The sequence below is a fragment of the Cricetulus griseus genome, chromosome 3, assembly GCF_003668045.3.
Source record: "Cricetulus griseus strain 17A/GY chromosome 3, alternate assembly CriGri-PICRH-1.0, whole genome shotgun sequence".
NCBI classification, from domain to species: domain Eukaryota; kingdom Metazoa; phylum Chordata; class Mammalia; order Rodentia; family Cricetidae; genus Cricetulus; species Cricetulus griseus.
In genome coordinates, this window is record NC_048596.1 from 241,413,957 (window position 1) to 241,432,843 (window position 18,887).

The 18,887-nt window shown below is 39.9% G+C and overlaps 1 protein-coding gene across 1 annotated transcript in view; it reads left to right on the forward strand.

Annotated features, from left to right (window-relative positions):
- The window catches only part of Vps41 (VPS41 subunit of HOPS complex), a 149,243-nt gene that overhangs the window by 96,110 nt on the left and 34,246 nt on the right, over positions 1–18,887 (forward strand). The window contains exons 11-14 of the mRNA XM_027409382.1: positions 8,764–8,861; positions 12,632–12,761; positions 13,356–13,471; positions 15,127–15,183. Of these exons, the coding sequence (XP_027265183.1) occupies positions 8,764–8,861; positions 12,632–12,761; positions 13,356–13,471; positions 15,127–15,183 (401 nt within the window). The remainder of the gene's footprint in view (positions 1–8,763; positions 8,862–12,631; positions 12,762–13,355; positions 13,472–15,126; positions 15,184–18,887) is intronic.

Genomic DNA, 18,887 nt, shown 5'->3' on the forward strand with positions numbered 1-18,887 from the left:
CTAAAAGATAATGATATCTTGAAATTTTCAGTTAAATGGAACTAGAAGCAAACCATCCCTAGTGAGGTAACCCAGACCGAGAAAGACAAACACAGTATGTACTCACTCATAAATGGATATTAGGCATAAAGCAAAGGATAACCAGGCTACAATTTACAACCTCAAAGAAGCTAGGTAAAAAGGAGGACCCTAAGAGTAACACACATGGAGGGCCCCAAGAAAGGGAAATAGTTAAGATCTCCTGGGTAAAGTATGAAGAGGAGTAGAAAGGGGGATGGGGGATGGGAACATGAAGGCTGGAGATGGCCAAGTTGGGGGAGGGGTGGAGAGGGGGAGCAGTGAAAGAGACGTCTTGATAGAGGGAGCCATTATGGGGTTAGGGAGAAACCAGGTGCTAGGGAAATTCCCAGGAATCCACAAGGATGACCCCAGCTAAGACTCCTATCAGTAGTGGAGAGGGTGCCTGAACTGGCCTTCCCCTATAATCAGATTAGTGACTACCTTAATTGCCATAATAGAACCTACATCCAGTAACTGATGGAAGCAGATACAGTGATCCACAGCCCAGCACTGGGCTGAGCTCCTGGAGTTCGATTGAAGAGAGGGAGGAGGGATCATATGAGCAAGAGGGGTCAAGATCATGATTGGGAAAACCACAGATACAGCTGACCCGAGCTAATGGGAGCTCACAGACTCTGGACTGACAGCTGGGGAACCTGCATGGGACCAAAGCCTTCCGAACGTGGGGTAACAGTTATGGGACTTGGTCTGTTAGGGAGGGGGGCTGGCAGTGGGACCAGTACTTATCCTGGGTACATGAATGGGGTTTTGGAGCCCATTCCCTATGGTGGGATACCTTGCTCAGCCTTAATACAAGGTGGAGAGGCTTATACTATACTTTGTTGAGTCCCCAAGGGAGACCTTACCCTCTCAGAGGAGTAGGTGGGGGTGGGATGAGGGGAGGTAGGGGCAAGAAGAAAGGGAGGGAGAGGAACTGGGGTTAGTATGTAAAATTGAAAAAAAAATAAATGAAAAATTGTCTTGCAAATAAAAGGCTGGCATTGCCTACCTCCCATCTCTCTCTCTTCGGCCACTCTTGTCCCCAGGGACTGGTCTCTGAGCCTCCCTCTCTGCCTCCTTCTCTGCCCCTTCTCTCTCCTCTTCCAATAAACTTCCCATGTGAGCCCTTTTGTATGGCATGACCTCCCTTCCCACCAATTTTTAAAATATAACATTGCTTTATCCCTGAATAGTGAGCCATTCTCCTTCATTGGCATGACAATGACATTGACATTTAAAAAAAAAAATCTGTGAGAGTGAATTTGTCAGAAGCCAGATGTTTATAAGTCACAATCACAAAGGCAAGCAAAAGTTTCTTCTCCAGTTATTATTTCTTATAAATGAAAAACAATAATGATAAAAAAATAAGGCTTCTGCCCAGTTACTGCCATGAAGAGCTTCACGTGGTGCAGAGGACTTTTGATGCCCTGTCTCTTCTAGGTTATGTTGCTAAAAGTTAAGCTCTATGCCTACACTGCTCACTTCAACTTGGTTCTCCTTTATGCTCTCAAGATTCCCTAGCATCAGAGTCTTTATGGAGTGGCAGTTGGAGAGATCATGCTTCTTCGATTAGTGACATTTTAATCATCTTCTGATGTCTACTGCCAGCAACAGATGACTTACATGCAAGAAATTAGTCCCTGACTTCCTTGTCTTGATTGCATATGGAAAGTTAACAAGACAGTTGAGATACTCATCTACATGAAGATCTACACAGGCTGTCAGAAACCCGGGATAAAGAGGAAGAGAAGAGAATCCACATTACTCTCCCTTTAATAATACACCACCATTGTTTGCAGCTGGTCATGCATTGTGGACGTAAAACTTAGCATGTCATCATGCTTTCAGCTTTGTGATTGATTTGGAACTCAGCGACCTGGAATGGAAGCTCTGCTTACATGGTTAAAAGAGCTGTGGGATAATTCTTAGATCTAGGTGACTCTCTTCATATGCTTGCCATCGTTTTAATTTTGATATCCAGATTATAGTAGTGAGATAGTTCTCTTTGCACACAGGTGACTTAGTTTCTCCTCCTAGTAAAAGTCTCAGAGGAGACCACGTCAGGTGGAAGTATCTTACCATGTGTTTGTAGTTGAGAATTTGGCTTTTGTATAGTTTTCTGTTCAACTTACTGTTTTTATGTTCAGTTTACCTTCCTGTCTTGCATTGGATTTTTCCCTAGTACTTCATTATGAAATGAATTTAATATGAAAAAGCAGTTAGCGGTGAACAGCATAACACTATGTGTGACTACATTAGCTCTGTTAGGAATTGTTTTTATCCTTGGTATGATAGACTTACATATGGTGTTATGAATTAGGATATTTGTTGTTAATAGTGGGATCATAGAAAACCTGAAGCATGAGGCTGGGAAAATAGCCAAGTTGGCAAGATACTTGCTGTGTAAGCAGAAATATCTGAATTGACATCACCAGAACTCATGTAGAAATGTGGACTGGGCCATGTCATGCCATAGCCCTGGTGGTATCAGGGATAGAAGCAGGAGGATGTCTGGGGTTTGCTGGCTGCTAGCCTAACTCTAGGGTTACTGAGAGACTCTGTCTCAGGAACATAAGGCAGAAAGTGGTGAAGCCAAAACTGAACATACACATACACACACACACACACACACACACACACACACACACACACACACACCACCTGCAATAACATATTTTGTTTCTTTCATAACAGTAGCCACTAGGCAGAATGCTAAATACATCACAAATAGAATGTTATTCAATGTACAGTATTCCATGGGTAGGTGGTAGTATTTCCATTTTATATATAAATATGTTGAGCAGAGGGGCCTATGTAACCTACTCAAGACTGTCCTATTCCTCAGCAAAAGCACTTTAACTCAGGCATTCCTGTTGGCAGTCATTCTGTAGCCAGATGTAGCTCCCACCTGTAATCCCAACACTTAGAGCCTAAGACAGGAAGACTGACACAAGTTTGAGGTCACCCTGGGTTTTCCTAGTGAACTCAAGGCCAGCCTGACTACACAGTAAGGCACTGTCTCAAAAACATAAAGCAGATAAGGAACAGCAGAAGGAACCAGAATCTCATATGGAAAAGCGGTGCTCCCAATATTGCCTCCTTGGCCTTCTGTAGCCCTACTTCACAGCCAAAGGGACCTGGGGAAGGACCACCTAGTTCTGACATGTAGGTCCAAACCACTGGGTAGGAATTTCTCAGCATGCACAGACCCCTGCACAGGTCAGTGGCAATGCTATGTATCTATTCCCTGAACAACTGAATGTGATGGAAATGTAGGAAGTTTTTGGTTCAGAGAAGTAGCTCACTTAGAGAAATGGAAATTGTATGTATGTATGTTTATTCTTAGATCAGCAACCTACCATTGTGCATGCTTGGTGTTAGGGCATTTCTACAGCATACCTGCCTTGAGTAGTCTGCAGAGTTATTTCGAAGGACTGGGAGCCAGGGCAGACTGTGACTCTGTCCTCCTTTTCAGAAGGTGGAGAGCCCCTGTTATTTAGTACTTGATTTGAGTTTGGCTGATGCACTGAGGTAATTTTATACTCAGAACACGAAGAATAACCATTTAGTTAAGAGATTTTTACCTACCATGCCTTGACCATTCCTCTTCCTTTTATCTAAGCTTGAATGCTGTCACTAATAAAATGTCCTCATCACTGGCTTCATCGGGGGGCTGAAGTTTAATACATGAAAGATTAATGTAACAGATAGCAATTAGAGAATAGAAAATTAAATTGAAACCCAAGTTGCCTTAAATGGTTTCTGACCTGTGTATACTATTGGCTGTTTGCTTGAATGTTTTTATTTTGTGTGTTAGCTAGTCTCTTTAATTTTCACGCCATGTATCAGGTCTATATTTGCTGATATGAAGCATCATGCCACTTTTTACTTCATTGTGTCTGCTTTAAAGTAATTCCTGAGGCTATTGAAATGTTGATTACAAAAGCATGCCAACTGAGTATCCAGACTTACTGAAAACTCTGCATATGGTTGTTCCTGCTTTTGCTTGCTGGCTAAGGGAAGGAGTCCCTTGCCACAAGACTGCCTGAAAGGGTCTAGAATGGAATGTGAGAAGTTGTAGATAACTGCTCTTCCTTATAAATTGGCATTTGTGGAGGGCAAAGGGATAAAGAGGGACCAGTGTAGCTTCTGTGCCCTTCAGTGTGTTTGACCTTAAAGCATCACAGAAAATTCTAGAGAAGGGCAGGGCACTCTGATCACAAAATCCCAAGTCTTCAACTGTTGTTCTTGGTATACATTTAGCTTATAGTTCTCTGTGTTCCCACATACATTGTTCAGTGTGCCATCTGTCTACCTTGGAAAAGGCAGGCATCAAATTCTGACATTTGCTTTCCTCTGAAGACACTTTAGTGCACTTGCTGACCTTCAGTGGGTTTCAGTACACCGATTCTTACAGCATGTCTACAGACGCTGCTTCCTTAGGACACTAGAGTGTGGAGGCCTTCGAAACTGTGTCAGGATGCGGAGACCATGCCACAGCTGCAGTTCCCACCAGAACTGGTGTTCTTCAGCAAAACACTGTCTGTGGAAACACAGAACCCTGCCTCAGGACCCCAGAACCTTCTCTTCACTTTCTAGATGGCCTTGATCTCCAGTGTAGGTTCTGTCTTCTGTGACTCCTAGAAACTAGTTTTCTCTCAGCCTTTGGTTTCTCTTTTGTGCTCTGTATAACCCAACAGTTTGTTTTTTGTTTCTTTGAGATTTATCTTTTCCCAATAATCCATTTAAATGTGAGCTTCTGTCTAATTAGTTTTGTTAATCTACCTGTTTCAAACTTGTTTTCCCTTAGGAAACACAAGACTTATTAAATTATTAAAATCTTCATTGTTCTATAATATAGAATGGAATATCAGGAAAGGAAAACTTCATTGGCCACTGTTATTTTGAAATGTAAAGCCTATAATTGCTATAAAATATTTTGCAAAGCTAGTCAATAAATAGTTTCTATTTTATGTATGTTGCTTTGAAGAATAAACACAATAATTCAACATTTCTTCATTTATGTCAGTAGAAATAATTTTTATTCCTTGAACATACATTTATTCTGGTGCCATGGTTTCTAGCCATCCCTTCTTTATCATAGCATTAATATGAAAAATAAATAGTACTTTTTAGATCTGCAAACACTCTTGTTGCCTTAAGGAGAATAAAGGAAAAGCAAGGTTCTGTCTGTGATGTTTTAAGGCACAGTAGCTGCAGGCAACTTCACACACTAACAACTCAGATTAGAACTGAGGGCTTTTTGTTCTTTATTTTTGACATCTCTCTATTCATGTGTATTAAGGGAGAGGATTTACTGGATGGCACAGTAGCCACAGCTAAGGTAACAACAGTTAGAACTCTATTGTGGGCCATACTGAGTGTTGCTATCATTGCAGTTTGTTTCTCTAAGAAGGGTATGGGTGGTGAAAGGGAATGATTCAACACAAAGAATGTTTTGTTTTATCTAGGTGTTGATAACTCCTGGATTTCTGAAGTCTTGACTATTAGTTTTAGTAGCATATTTCTTCCTTATTATTCTGTCAAAGTGATCATCATATACAGTTGTCCGTCTGATAGTTTAGTGTCTATAACTATACATTTACTACCTGAATCTCAAATGCATTTCTGCAGTCTTCTCTTGTTTTTTCAAGAACACATTACTGTTTCTATCTATGTTCTTAAAGGCCATGAAATCTCTATGTTATTTATGTAAGCATTGTAGACTAAGGAAATCAGGATGTGGAGTGAAGATTTGCACAGGATGCTGTCCTAATTTCTCTGTTCTGTATTAATAAGTCATTTTTTAAAAAAAAAACAGGCCTTGATGTAAATTTAGGTACCATTCCGAGACATTGCCTCATACTACCTTTCAGTTAGTCTGGGCAGGCCATGTGATCTCCAGAGAGGACAGTACCATGCCTCATTATCCACCACTCCTTTGTGCTTAGCTGCTGTTTTCCCTTGGGTGCACTCAGCACACAAGCACAAAGAGGCCTCCTCCTGGCCCTCATGAGAATGGTTTCTGTGGCATTTCTTGATTATCGTTCTTTGCCCAAACTGTTGACAAGGAAACTGTATAGTATCACTTCAGTGATGAAATATGATTTAGTAAGACAGAACTCAACTCCTTTTATGCCAGAATAGTTAGAATAATGATCACCAAACTCTATTGTTATTTTGCTTATGTCTAGGTGGATGAGATTGCCACCTTCTCCATAGATGATCCCAGTGTTGACCCATCTAGTTCATCTGCACACTGCCCTCTCTCATGCCCCCCCACACACATCCTGCACTTCAAGCATCTCTAGAGACCCCACCCTGTCTACACTGGGCATTCCCTTCTCCACACTGTGACTGAGGTGGACATGGCTCTTAAATAAGCTTATTTGTGACCATTGCTCATGTTACCTTGTTATCAAAGCTGTTTTTATGATACTCAGCTCAAGCTTACAAAATGGAAAGAAAATGTTAGTGACAGGGATAAGTCCTAAGCACCTGCCGTTGGCCTTGTATCAGGACATGTCCAGTTCTATCATCCAGTCAGTGACAAGGCATAAGACAAGGCACTATCCTCCATACCTTGGAATGGTGACACACCTGTGATCCAGCATTTAGGAGGTAGAGGCAGTAAGAGCAGAGTTCAAATCATTGTCAGCTGTGGAGCAAATTCAAAGCCGACCAAGGCAATATATGACCCTGTCTCCAAATCTTGCCTATTTTAAAGTTTATGTTTGTAATTTTTTTTTTTTTTTGGTTTTTCGAGACAGGGTTTCTCTGTGTAGCTTTGGAGCCTATCCTGGCACTCACTCTGGAGACCAGGCTGGCCTCGAACTCTGCCTCCCGAGTGCTGGGATTAAAGGCGTGCGCCACCAACGCCCGGCTATGTTAGTAATTTTTTCGTCAGCTGTTTTTAGTATAGAATTTAGAATATGAAGATGGTTCTAAAGATAAACATGGACTAGAAAATCAAGGAACTGTGGTGAACAAGGAAAGAGACAGGAGGAAGAAAAGTTCTTTGGCCCCTCATTCTGTCTATATTTTAGGGTCTATATTTTAGGTTTTATCTATTATTTCTTCTTCTCAAGTGAGAGAAGTTTACACATTGACTAAAGTAACTTGAAGTCCAGTTCAGCGAAAAGTTATGACCCAGATTTCCAAAGTACACAAGCATTTGGTATTGTTTTCAGCATGACAGACCAAGTTCTCCTAACTCAGGAAAAGAAAAGTATGTTCATCGTAGATATTTACTGGAAGTGCAGCAAATAGCCAGAACATTGGAGATAGTCTGAATTAAGAAACTCTGGGATAAGTCCAAATGAGAGTTCATGCATGTGTGAGCCCCACTGCAAAACTCAGTCTTTTTAAATGCTGCTGATTTCTAGTGTGCATCATGGAGTCATCAGAATCGGGCATAGGAGCATTTGTATTTTCCCTGTGGAATAAGTGCACTTACCCTTCCTCCCAGTACTGGGGATTAGACACACTCCCTCATGCATGTTAGACAAGCAGTCTACCACTGAGCAGTGTCCTTAGCCCTCTTCTTATGTTTTACCTTGAAACAAACTCAAAGATACCCGAACTGGCCTTGAATTCATGTTGTAACCACAACATTCTTGGAACTTGTGATCTTTTTTCTTCAGCCTGTAGAGAGTTGGAAATGGAGAGTGCCACCACCAGGCCTGGCTCTACTTTGTGTGTATGTGGTGGTTACTTTTGATTGTGTGAGAGTATCCACCTGTGTTGGAACCTGGGGAGCCAGGAGAGGGTGGCTTCCTCTGTCACTGCCATGTTGCCTTGAGATAGGGTCTCTAAAGAACAAGAAGCTATTATTTCAGTTAATCTGACTGGCCAGTGAGCTTTGGGGACTGTAGATGCAGGTGTCCATGCCTGACTTCTTATGTGGGTGCTGGGGATTCAGACTCCAGTCCTCATGCTTGCAGAGTCTTACACACTGAACCATCTCCTTAGTGTGCATACTTCTTAACGTATAATAATACTTTTTAAAGTACATTAATACTTCTTAATAATATTTATACTAATAATATTTCTTCTTAAATTTTAAGTACACTATTTTGGAAGTTTATTATTTTTCTCTGTATATAAGTTACAAAAGTAAGTATGCAAAGTTGTTTACATAGAATGTCTAAAGCCAAAAACAAAGTAATGTTTTATAGTAACGAAAGCATAACTTTAACTGTTTGTACCACTGCACTTCACCTTTAAGAAAGAAAAACCTAAACTAAGCCACTTGTTAAAATCAATGTTGTTATTAAGTATAGTTTTGTTATTAAAGATAGTTAATGTTAGGTTTCATTGTTTTAAAGAGTCTTCATGTGATGTACCAACATCATGAAGTTACCCGGCCCAATGGAGTCACACACTCGGGGTTCATTTTTGTCTTGATGTCAACTTTCAGTTTTACATGCTGCATGTCTTTCCTTGCATGGATCGTTGTAAAGCACTTCGAGTGCTATGCAGTGGAAATACTTTAACTTGAGACATACTACGGCACATATTTAGTGTAGTATCATAATTCAGCACATACACAATGTGTAATAATCACATCAGGGGATTGAGCATTTATTTCCATTTTAAACATTTTTAAATGCATTGTAGCATTCACAGTTGGTGTGTCTTTGCAGTCATGTGCACCTTTTTTGCTCCATTTAATGGTGAATCCTTTCTGCCTTTTGTTTGCAGTGTCTCAGTTTGAAACTGAATTCTACATTAGTGGACTTGCACCTCTCTGTGATCAGCTTGTTGTACTTTCCTACGTAAAGGAGGTTTCAGAAAAAACGGTAATTATCTTCTCCCCAGGTACAGAGGGATATAGAGGAGTTGGCTTTTAGCATCACACCCAGGTCAGGATGCCTGTCAGAGGAGATTGCTATAATCCAACCAGAACTTTTTGACCTATGAAATAAGCCCAGCAGAAATTACCCTGCAGACTAACATATTTACCTTCAGAAGTCACACTCATTGCCTGCCTTTTTCCCTTTGCTGCACAAAGAAATGAGCCCTTTATTCTTTTTGCTTCTTTTTTTTTCTTTTTCATCAGTCACTTGATATTTTAGTTGAAAGAAATAAAGGATCCCTCATGCTGAAAGACAAAGAAACTAAGCTGACATTGCATTAGCAGAGATGACAGCAATGAAGCTGGTCACTGCAACAACAGGGATTCAGTGGTCAGAGAGAATTACTGAAAGGGCAGCTTCTTCTTTTCTAGAGTCCAAACATATTTGTTTACCTCCCAGTGGCCTGATGATTCTAAGTAGCTCAATTCCTAGGATTGTTACTCACTCACTTGTCAGTGCAGATTATAGACATTGAAATGTGTTGCAAACAGAAAACAGCAGCTAAAACCAAATTTTGTTCTCATGACATTGGAATGAAGCTCTCAGCTGGGATTTAATGACACCCAGGCTCCCTCTAAAGCCCAGAACAGTGCCATTCCCAGCCTGCTTATTGTTAAGAGTTCAGGACCCTGCCTGGAATGGGAGAGGGGCAGCTTCAAGGCTTGAGCAAGGAGAGATTGTTGTAAAGGATTTCCTTTTGGGTGCTGTATATAAAAGAAATTGCAATTGATTCTCTAGCCCTTCACAGTAATCAGGCAGGTGGAGTGTACTCTCCCTGTTTGTATGCTCTCTCTCTCTCTCTCTCTCTCTCTCTCTCTCTCTCTCTCTCTCTCTCTCAAATGGCAAGGAATAAAATGGGGCAGAAAAACCCAGGGAGCCCTTGTTGTGAAGTAGTGGCTGCACTTGAGCCTTTCTCTGAGAGAAAACTTGCATTAGGAAGCCATCACTATAGTAACTGAAGCTCTGGGTGCCCATGTTGCTAGGCAATGAAATGCTGTAGACTTAAGTGAACCCACAAACCTCCTAAAATCAATAGGGTTGGCTTCTAGCCCTATTGCAGGACATCAGTTTATTATTATTTTATTTATTTTTTGAAAATACAGAAAAGCAGAGGCTCCTGGGGGAGTAAGAACAGTGCTTTTTGATGAGGAATGTGGGGCAGATTGAGGATGTGATTGAACAAAACAAGGGAAGAAGCAATAAAATTGGAAAAGGGAAAGGCTAATAAACTGATCAAAAAAAGTAAAAAGGAAAAAGAAAAAGGGAAGCCTGTGTTAATAAAGAGTATAGGAAAGGAGAAAACCAAAGGAAGGCCGTCCTCACAGGGCAGATCAGATGGTTTTTTGAAGGAGAAGGAAGAGCTTAGGAGACAGCAGTGTGCTGGTGTATGGGGACTCACTTTATTAACATCAGTATGTGCTCTCAGTTCTTAAATATGGAAGAAGTGACTAAAACTCCAGCAGAAGAATAGCAGTCAGCTTTGGGCATACCATTACCCAATTTCTTTTTTCATACTGAAAATCAGTTTCTATTAGGTTTTCATTGGCTGTTTCCTTTGGCTTTTCATTAATTCTCTCATGTGTTTTCATGTGATGCTCTGCTCTGAGGCAGTTACTGCTCCTTTTGTGTGTGCCTCTATTCTTCTACACATTATTTCACTGTCTTCCTGTGGGTGTGGCTTTCATTGTGACCATATTTAGTAGCTGTGTGCTGGATATTCTATCCAGTTAATATATCCTATAGTTCAGAAGTCTGTTCCCCAATTCTTTGCTTTTCTTATTTTATGAAAAAAGCACGTTTTAAGAATTGAATTTTTCCAAAGTACTAGTGGACGGTGATAAAACTAAATTGTTGCTCTTGAGAAACTCGTAGACAAGAACATGGACCATCGGACCCCAAGCAGGGACTGTAACGTGTCAGGGATCACATTGGTACATATCTCTCAACACATATAAAAGAATTTTCCTTCTTTCCTAATCCAGTGCTAATGATCAAACCACAGGGTCCCCCAAATACTTAGCAGGTGCCCTGTCACTGAGCTACATTCCTAGCCCTCAAAGCTTCATACATGATCTAGGAAGGTTCAAATGTTTTCCATCTTGTCATGATTTTGATTTTTAAATCACTTTCATTGCAGCTATTTAAAAATATTCTTGTCTATCACCCCCACTTTTTGGTTAAAAGTTAAGATTCCTTTTTTCATTTATTTTCAAAGATATGATAAATTATGATGCATATTCCTTATGGTTTTTTATTGCAATAGGTTGTCAGTCGCTATAGCCCCATTGTGAGCTATAAAGCTGGTATAATGGCTCCTGAGTACAAAGGTACTCAGAAATCCACATTCCACTGTTTTATGTGAACTTTTGGTTTTTGTTATTTTCTGCTTTGTTTTTCTCACCTTCTCACTCCATACCAGAATCCACATGTATTCTCTATTGCTCCTTTGCGGGTTGATGACATGTGGGCTTCATGCCTGCAATGCCCATATCCCCAAAACACAAAAACTAAAGCACAATCCATTTGATCCAGAAGTCCAATGTTGACCATGTCTCAGTTTTTCCAGACATCCTAGCCTTACCATTGACTTCTCTCATTTTAATCTTAATTATTTTAGCCATCAGTCTATGTGATTGAGAATAATAATGCTTGATTATTTCCCAGGTTTCATTTGAGAACCCAGTGAGTGATCTGTGTATCATTACCCTCGTTCCTCAGAAATGTCAGCTCATCTTTCACTCTGCCATGACCTAGAGCTTCACTTTCAGAAACTATAGTCACTGGCTATTTATACTGCTTAAACTTAAGCTAATTATAGTAAAATAAAATTAACAATTTAGTTCCCTGGTCACATTAGACACATTGCCTGTACTCAGCAGCCGTCTGTGACTAAGGTGTTCCATACATGGCGATGTAAACTTAGGTAATTCCACTGGCTCAGCAAGACTTGGTTTAGAGATGGATTTTAATCTATGGCCTTTTGGCACTATGAGTAAGTTTCCTCATATTAGCCGTGATTTGGATCATGAAGTCCTTTATAACACTGTTTTACCTTGCTTCATAATTGTGTAGACGAGCTGGAATGAAGCTGTGTTTGTTGGTGTTAGGCCATAGATTCATTACTTTTCTCACTGCTGTGATGAAAGACCAGGTAAAAGCAACTTAAGGAAGGAGGCATTTATGTAGTCTCACATTTTGACAGTATGACGTGTCTTGGAGAGGGACTCGTGGCGGAAGATGATCACATCACATCCACAGTCCAGAAACAGGGAGCTTGACTTGCCTCCTCCTTTTAGCCCAGGACTCAGAACATGGGATGGTGCAGCTTGCATTGGAGTAGGGAACTCTTCCTTGCTCACTTTAACGCTTTTGGATATATCTTCATACACGTACCCAGAAATGTGCTTCTGTGGTGATTCTAAATGCTATCAAGTGATACAGATTCTCAACGGCCGCCACTGCTTTTGGATTGGATTCTGTAATTGTGCACTTCATAAATGTCATAATTCTGGATAGTTAACTAAAAAAAAAAAAAAAAAAAAAAAGACAAACTCACAAAATAAGACAGGATTAGGTGGCTATTTGTGGCAAGTATTTAGAATGACTTGTTTGTACTGAAATGATAAATTCAAAGCAAGTATGGATAGCATGTTCATTTGTGTAATCTACAGAAACATTAGTAAAATGAGCATTCTCTATCATTTTCCCTCTAGGAAAGAGAATACTGTGCCAGGCCTAGACTGGACATCATCCAGCCACTTCCAGAGACTTGTGAAGAGATCTCATCTGATGCTCTGACAGTCAGAGGCTTTCAGGAGAATGAATGTAGGGATTATCATTTAGGTGAGACAACAGAGATCTGCTCATGTTCTTTCTAATACTTATCCTGTTGCCCTTCTATTCAGCTCACCCATGGAAAATTTAAATATAGGTGCCTACAGGACTTTAGAGACTACCTAGGCTAGCCTCTGCCAGTGAAAGCTGGAGTTCTAGACTCAGAAATACTGTGTATCTGTGTATCTGGCCTGAATGCATCTGTCATTTATGCATTAGATGGCCTTGACTCTAGTGAAGAGGGAACATTTATCGTTGACTGGGATGTAATTGTTCTGTAAGAGTAGAATAGCAATGTAAATGTGTTAAACTTAGGGTTTTAAGCCTGCCTTATTTGTATTGGTTAGTTTGTTTATAGTCTTGTCTTCTAGCCCTTTCTCCTTCCTTCTGTTGAATAGTTTTACACTGTGCTGCATTCAAGAGCATTACATGCGCCATTCTCACCCTCCTTGACTTTCCAGAGAGTCAAGCACACTTGGCTGCAGAGGTAGATAAGATAATTGACTGTTGAGTCTGAAATCATAGGCTAATTATATCCCCTGAAACTATTGCCACTTTGTAATATCGAGTCACCCAAGCTGCTCTCTCTCTCCTGCCTTCTAGAATACTCTGAAGGGGAATCACTTTTCTACATTGTGAGTCCAAGAGACGTTGTCGTAGCCAAGGAACGAGACCAGGATGATCATATCGACTGGCTCCTTGAGAAGAAGAAATATGAAGTAGTTTTGATTTTACTTTCTTAAAAGTATTGACTTGTCTGAACATAGAAAGAGAAAAGATTCTTATAGTAAATCTTTCATATTGAGCTAGTGTGCTCCAAACTAAAAATAGTCTCTCTCTCTCAGAAATCAGAGAACAAAAAGCATGCAGTCCGGTTGATCAGCTTTTCTGTTGAGGCGTGGGTTGGGGAAGCATGATTGGTTCAGAGAAGGGGGAGTCAAACAGAGCTAATGTACTAAAGCTTTTATGATAATTTTCCTGAAGCAATCAAAGTAGAATAAGTTTTTCAGAGTTTTTCTCTTTGAATATGTGTATAAAATTGCTCATCTTATCCTTATTTTGTGTATAAGGGAAAGATACCAGGTTTATTCTTACTTAGAATGGTTTGAACTAATTTGGGTGGAATGATGCTGTCTACTTCACTAAGCCATGGTTTTGACAAGATTAAGTAGACAATGTACCAACATGAATGATTTTAGGATTAGAGCAACATTTTATACAACTGTAATAGCTGCCAATATATTTCGTTTCTTAGGATGACTCTGAATGCTTTTGTGTGCCTATCAGCAGAAAGCAACAGTATCTAGTTTGTGTGGAATTTGTAAAGTGGAGTTGAGTTGTTATATATTAATACCTAGTATATAATACAGCTACTACTATGTTGTGTTGGCTTAAGTAATATTCTAGTGTTTCTTCCTTCCTTCCTTCCTTCCTTCCTTCCTTCCTTCCTTCCTTCCTTCCTTTCTTTCTTTCTTTCTTTCTTTCTTTCGTTCCTTATTTGTATATGTGTGTATATCTGTATGGATCTATGCACATGTATGCATGGGTGTTTATATTTGTTTATCTGTACAGAGGCCAGAAGATGGTATGGTCTGCCCTATACCACTCTCTGCCTCTTCTTTTCACAAGGCAGTGTCTTTTGCTGAATCCAGTGATCAAGTTTTCTCTGCTAGGCTGGAAGCCAGCAAGTCTAGCTCTCTGGTACCACTACTCTCAGAGCTGAGGTTATAGGCATTTGAAGAGACACTGATTTGTTACTGGGTATTGGAATCTGAACTCGCCTCCTTGTGATTGTAAAGCAAGTACTCTTAACTGCTGGGCCATCTCTCTAGCCCCTTAGACTAACATTTTATGAAATTAGTTTATGTGTTAATATTTATGTTAAACTGATACTGGTAAGTGTTTGGAAATATAAACATAATGTGATTTCCATATGCTTAATTGTGGACATGAAGACATATGTATGTTGTTTGCCTTTATTGAAACGTAATGGCAAACACCACACTGTCTGGGTCATCCAAGTTAGAACGACAGGTATCCTTTTTTGCTTGAACTCTAAACGATTTTGTTACTTTGATTTGTTTATGAAATGTGGTTCCAGGATCTTAATGTGGGAATGAATTCAAGTGAACATGAAAGTCTTCATTTTGGTTGAATATCTTTAAATTTGAATTCCATGAAGTTCATTCAACCATAACATTAAAAATTCCAGTGCCTTAAGAAATGGCCACAAGAAAATGAGGTTTTATTTGAGTAGTTCAGAAGTTAAAATGTAATATATAGTTTATAACTGCACTTGCTTTCTCTCCCATTCACCCCCATTTTCTCTCCTTGTTTTTGAATGGCCCTTATCATGATGCTTGTGTAATCATAGGAAGCTCTGATGGCAGCTGAAATTAGCCAAAGGAACATTAAAAGACATAAGATTTTGGTAAGTGCAGCATCATTATTTGAAACCTAACTGTTCTTACTAATGCTTATGGAAACAGTGATTTGAAAAGAACAAGAGCAGGTTCTTCGTATCTGTTCATAATTTGTTTGAACTAATTCTTTTACCTGGGAGGGAGGGCATTTGATTGAGTCAAGTTTCTTCTTGTAAACAAGAGACTTCACCACCTGCTAGGATGTAGCTTTAGGAAATTTCAAAACTGCATTTGGGCAATGTACTTTCAGTACAAACCTCTCCAGTTGAATGTATGGAAGCCTCTTTAAATCATGTGTAAAATCACATTATCACAAAATGTATCAAGACTGGTCTCTCCAAACTAGATTGCTTTGGTGTGGCCTTGATAACAAATTCAATTGATTTTGTTATGGAGACTATTCTAGGAAATCAAATACAATGTTATTACATTTTGGACTCTGCAAAAGTACAATGTCTAGAAACCTATTTCTCTGCTAAGTGTGACAGTGAATTTTGCAGGAAGAGACCTGACATGAAATCATATCCTCTACATATGAAGAGTCCTTATACAACATCGAGTCCATTACCCTTGTTTACAAATGAATACAAGAAATTTAGCCTTTTATGGCTAGTTGGGTTTCAGCACGAATTTCTTGTATGATTTTGTTCATCCTAAAATTCTCTGTAAAACTACATATACAAGGCATTAATTCCTAAAGAATACATAAGAAAAACAATAAACAAGTAAAGGGAAGGGAAAAAAAGCTAGAGATCTTTAATTTCTAGGTACAGCTGATGAGAATAGTAATTCATGAAACTGAAGAGGTAAAGCTGGACTTGATTCTAAAGGGGCACACTACTTAAAACTTGGTTCTGTTTTTGGAATGTGCAGAATTTAACCTCATGTTACTAACCAGGAGGTTAGTCTAACCATGGCACACTAATGGAGAAAGGATCAGAGGGAGGCCAGCTGGGATGAGGATCACTTCGGAGTCCTGGTGTAGTTTGTGTAGGAAGATGAGATCTGCCCAGGGCTGTGTAAATGAAGTTGGGGTCAAAATTGCTAGAGGGCTGTTAGCGGCAAACGCATCAGTTTTCCCTTGAGTTTGGACAAAGCCATCCATGGCAGGTGTGTGGTGTTGGAGAACAGAGGATCAGGAATGTAGTCATTTAGGGACTAATATGTACAAGACAAACTGAGATGAAGCAGTAGGTACTGTGTGCTTGGAGCTCAGAGAGAAGTACTTTCCAAAGACGGGAATGAAATGCTTATATACGTGACTGAGCAGATCAAAAGGCCAGACAAGCTCACCGGGTGATAATACCTTGAATTTGGTAATATTTTTCTTTATTTTTTTATTCTCATTGTGGCATAGGGAGTGGAAGTGAGCAGACAGCTGTAAAATAGAGCTTTACTAAGACTGAACGGAGGACTGTGAAAACACACAGTGTGCTCCAGCATCAGATGATGCTTGAAGTGTTCATGACAGAGACATTTTATTTTATTTCAATTTGTTTTGTTTTATTTTGTTTTTCAAGACACAGTTTCTCTGCATATCCCTGTCTGTCCTGGAACTCATTCTGTAGATCAGCCTGGCTTAAAACTCATGGAGATCAGCCTGCTTCTGCCTCCAGAGTACTGGTATTAAAGTCATGCACCACCACGCCCAGCAAGATAGACATTTTAAAGTGTCTGTGCTGGTGGGGCAAAGAAGGAATAGAGTTGGCACTTATAGTACAGAGGAAGAAGAAGTATACAGAATGAGTGACAAGGGACGGTGAGATGGTTCAGTGGGTAAAGGTGCCTGTCAACAAGGCTAATCACCTAAGTTCAGTCTCTGGGACCCACATGGCAGAAGGAAAGAACCAGCTCGTACAACATGTTCATTGACCTCTACTGTGGCATGCAAGTCCCCACACAGATACATACATGTACACACAAAAAAAGAAATATAATATTAAAACCACTGATAGAAAAACCTCTTGGATATTAAGATCTGATTTTAGTAAAATACTATAAGTGGAAAATATAATTTCCCAAATAGAAGTCATCTAATAGTCTAAAAATGATAGTATTTGCTTTAAATGATTGTGTCCTTTGCATTAATTCTGCATAGAACTTTCCCCCAGCACAATGTAACTCCTTACAAGATATACAGAGATAATGCTGGTGTCCAAGAGGAAGTGTTGTATACACCCAGTGGTAGAAGCTACCACATAAGTTTTGTTCTGTATACAGAGCTTAAGCTTCTGATGAAATGAGAGTCATATGGTGGGTGAAAGCTGCTCTCGCCTGCTGTGGTCACATGCCCCAGGTGGAATGTGTGAATTGACATGGATGCTCTGCACCCACATAGCTTCTCTCCATCATCTGTAGCCTCAGCTTGGCTCTTTGCCTTTCTGAGCTCATTTTTACTGTTGGTGTTAAGCTTGCATCTCCTGTTTCCCTTTAGTATGATTTTTTTTTCAGTTGAGCTAATTTTGTTGTTTTATTTTATTTCTTAGTGAAAATTATTTTTATTCATATAATACATTGTGGCCATGGTTTCCTCTTTCTATCCTCCCAGTTCCTCCCCTCTTCCACTCCCATCCAGACCCACCCCTTTCTGTCTCTCATTAGAAAACAAACAGCCATCTAAGGGACAATGATAAAATCAAATACAATCTAAAAAGAGAAAACAATAACAAACAAATAGGAATAGGAGAAAACAAACAGAAGGAAAAGACACAAGAAAAGACAGGAGAAACAGGTATAAATGCAGAGACCCATTCATTCCCACACTCAGAAATTCCACTAAAACACAAAAATTGGAAGCCATATATGATATATATATATATATATATATATATATATATATATATATATATATATATATATATCTGAAGGGAGAAAAAAAAGTCCTGACATGACATTATGAGAAAAGGAACCTCCAAAGATGCTATTGGGTTTGTTTTCTGTTGGCAATCTACTGCTGGCATGCTGCCTACCCATGAGAGGAGTTTGTTTCCCTAGACACCCCTAGAGAGAACAAAATTATCATTTGCAAGTGGTCACCAGTTGGAGATATCTTCTGGGTTAGGGATGTGGCATGTGTTCACTTCTCCTTTCAGCTCTAGGAACCCATCTGGTACAGACCTGTGCAGTCCCTGTGCATGCTGCCTAACTCTCTGCTGTGTTTAGAAGGCCTTGTTTTCTAGGTGTCTTCCACTCCGTCTTACACTCATTTTGCCTCCTCTTCTGCAGGGTTCTCTGATCCCTGAGGAGAGGGATTTGATGGAGATATCCCATGTAGGGCTGAGTGTTCTAAGGTCTCTCACTTTCTGCATATTGTTTGGCTGTGGCTCTGTATTTGTTCCCATCTGCTGCAGGAGGAAGCTTCTCTGGTGGCAGATGAGTATAGCAGAATGTCATTAGGAATCATTTCACTACTACGTTCTTCTAATTTACATTGCTTGTGCCCTATGTCCCTGAACTGTCTAGTTTTAGGTTCTTGGTCACTTGAGCAGCATCAAGTATGGGTTCCATCTCATGGAGTGGGCCTTAATTCAAGTCAGATATTAGTTGGTTACTCTCCCAGGGTTTGTGCCATCACTCTACCAGCACATCTTGCAGACAGATCACCATTGTAGATTGAAGAGTTTGTAGCTGGTTTGGGGTTTACATTTCCCCTTTGGTAGTGTGCAGAGTACCTTTTGGTACCAAGAACCCTAGCCAGAAGGGGTAACGGCTC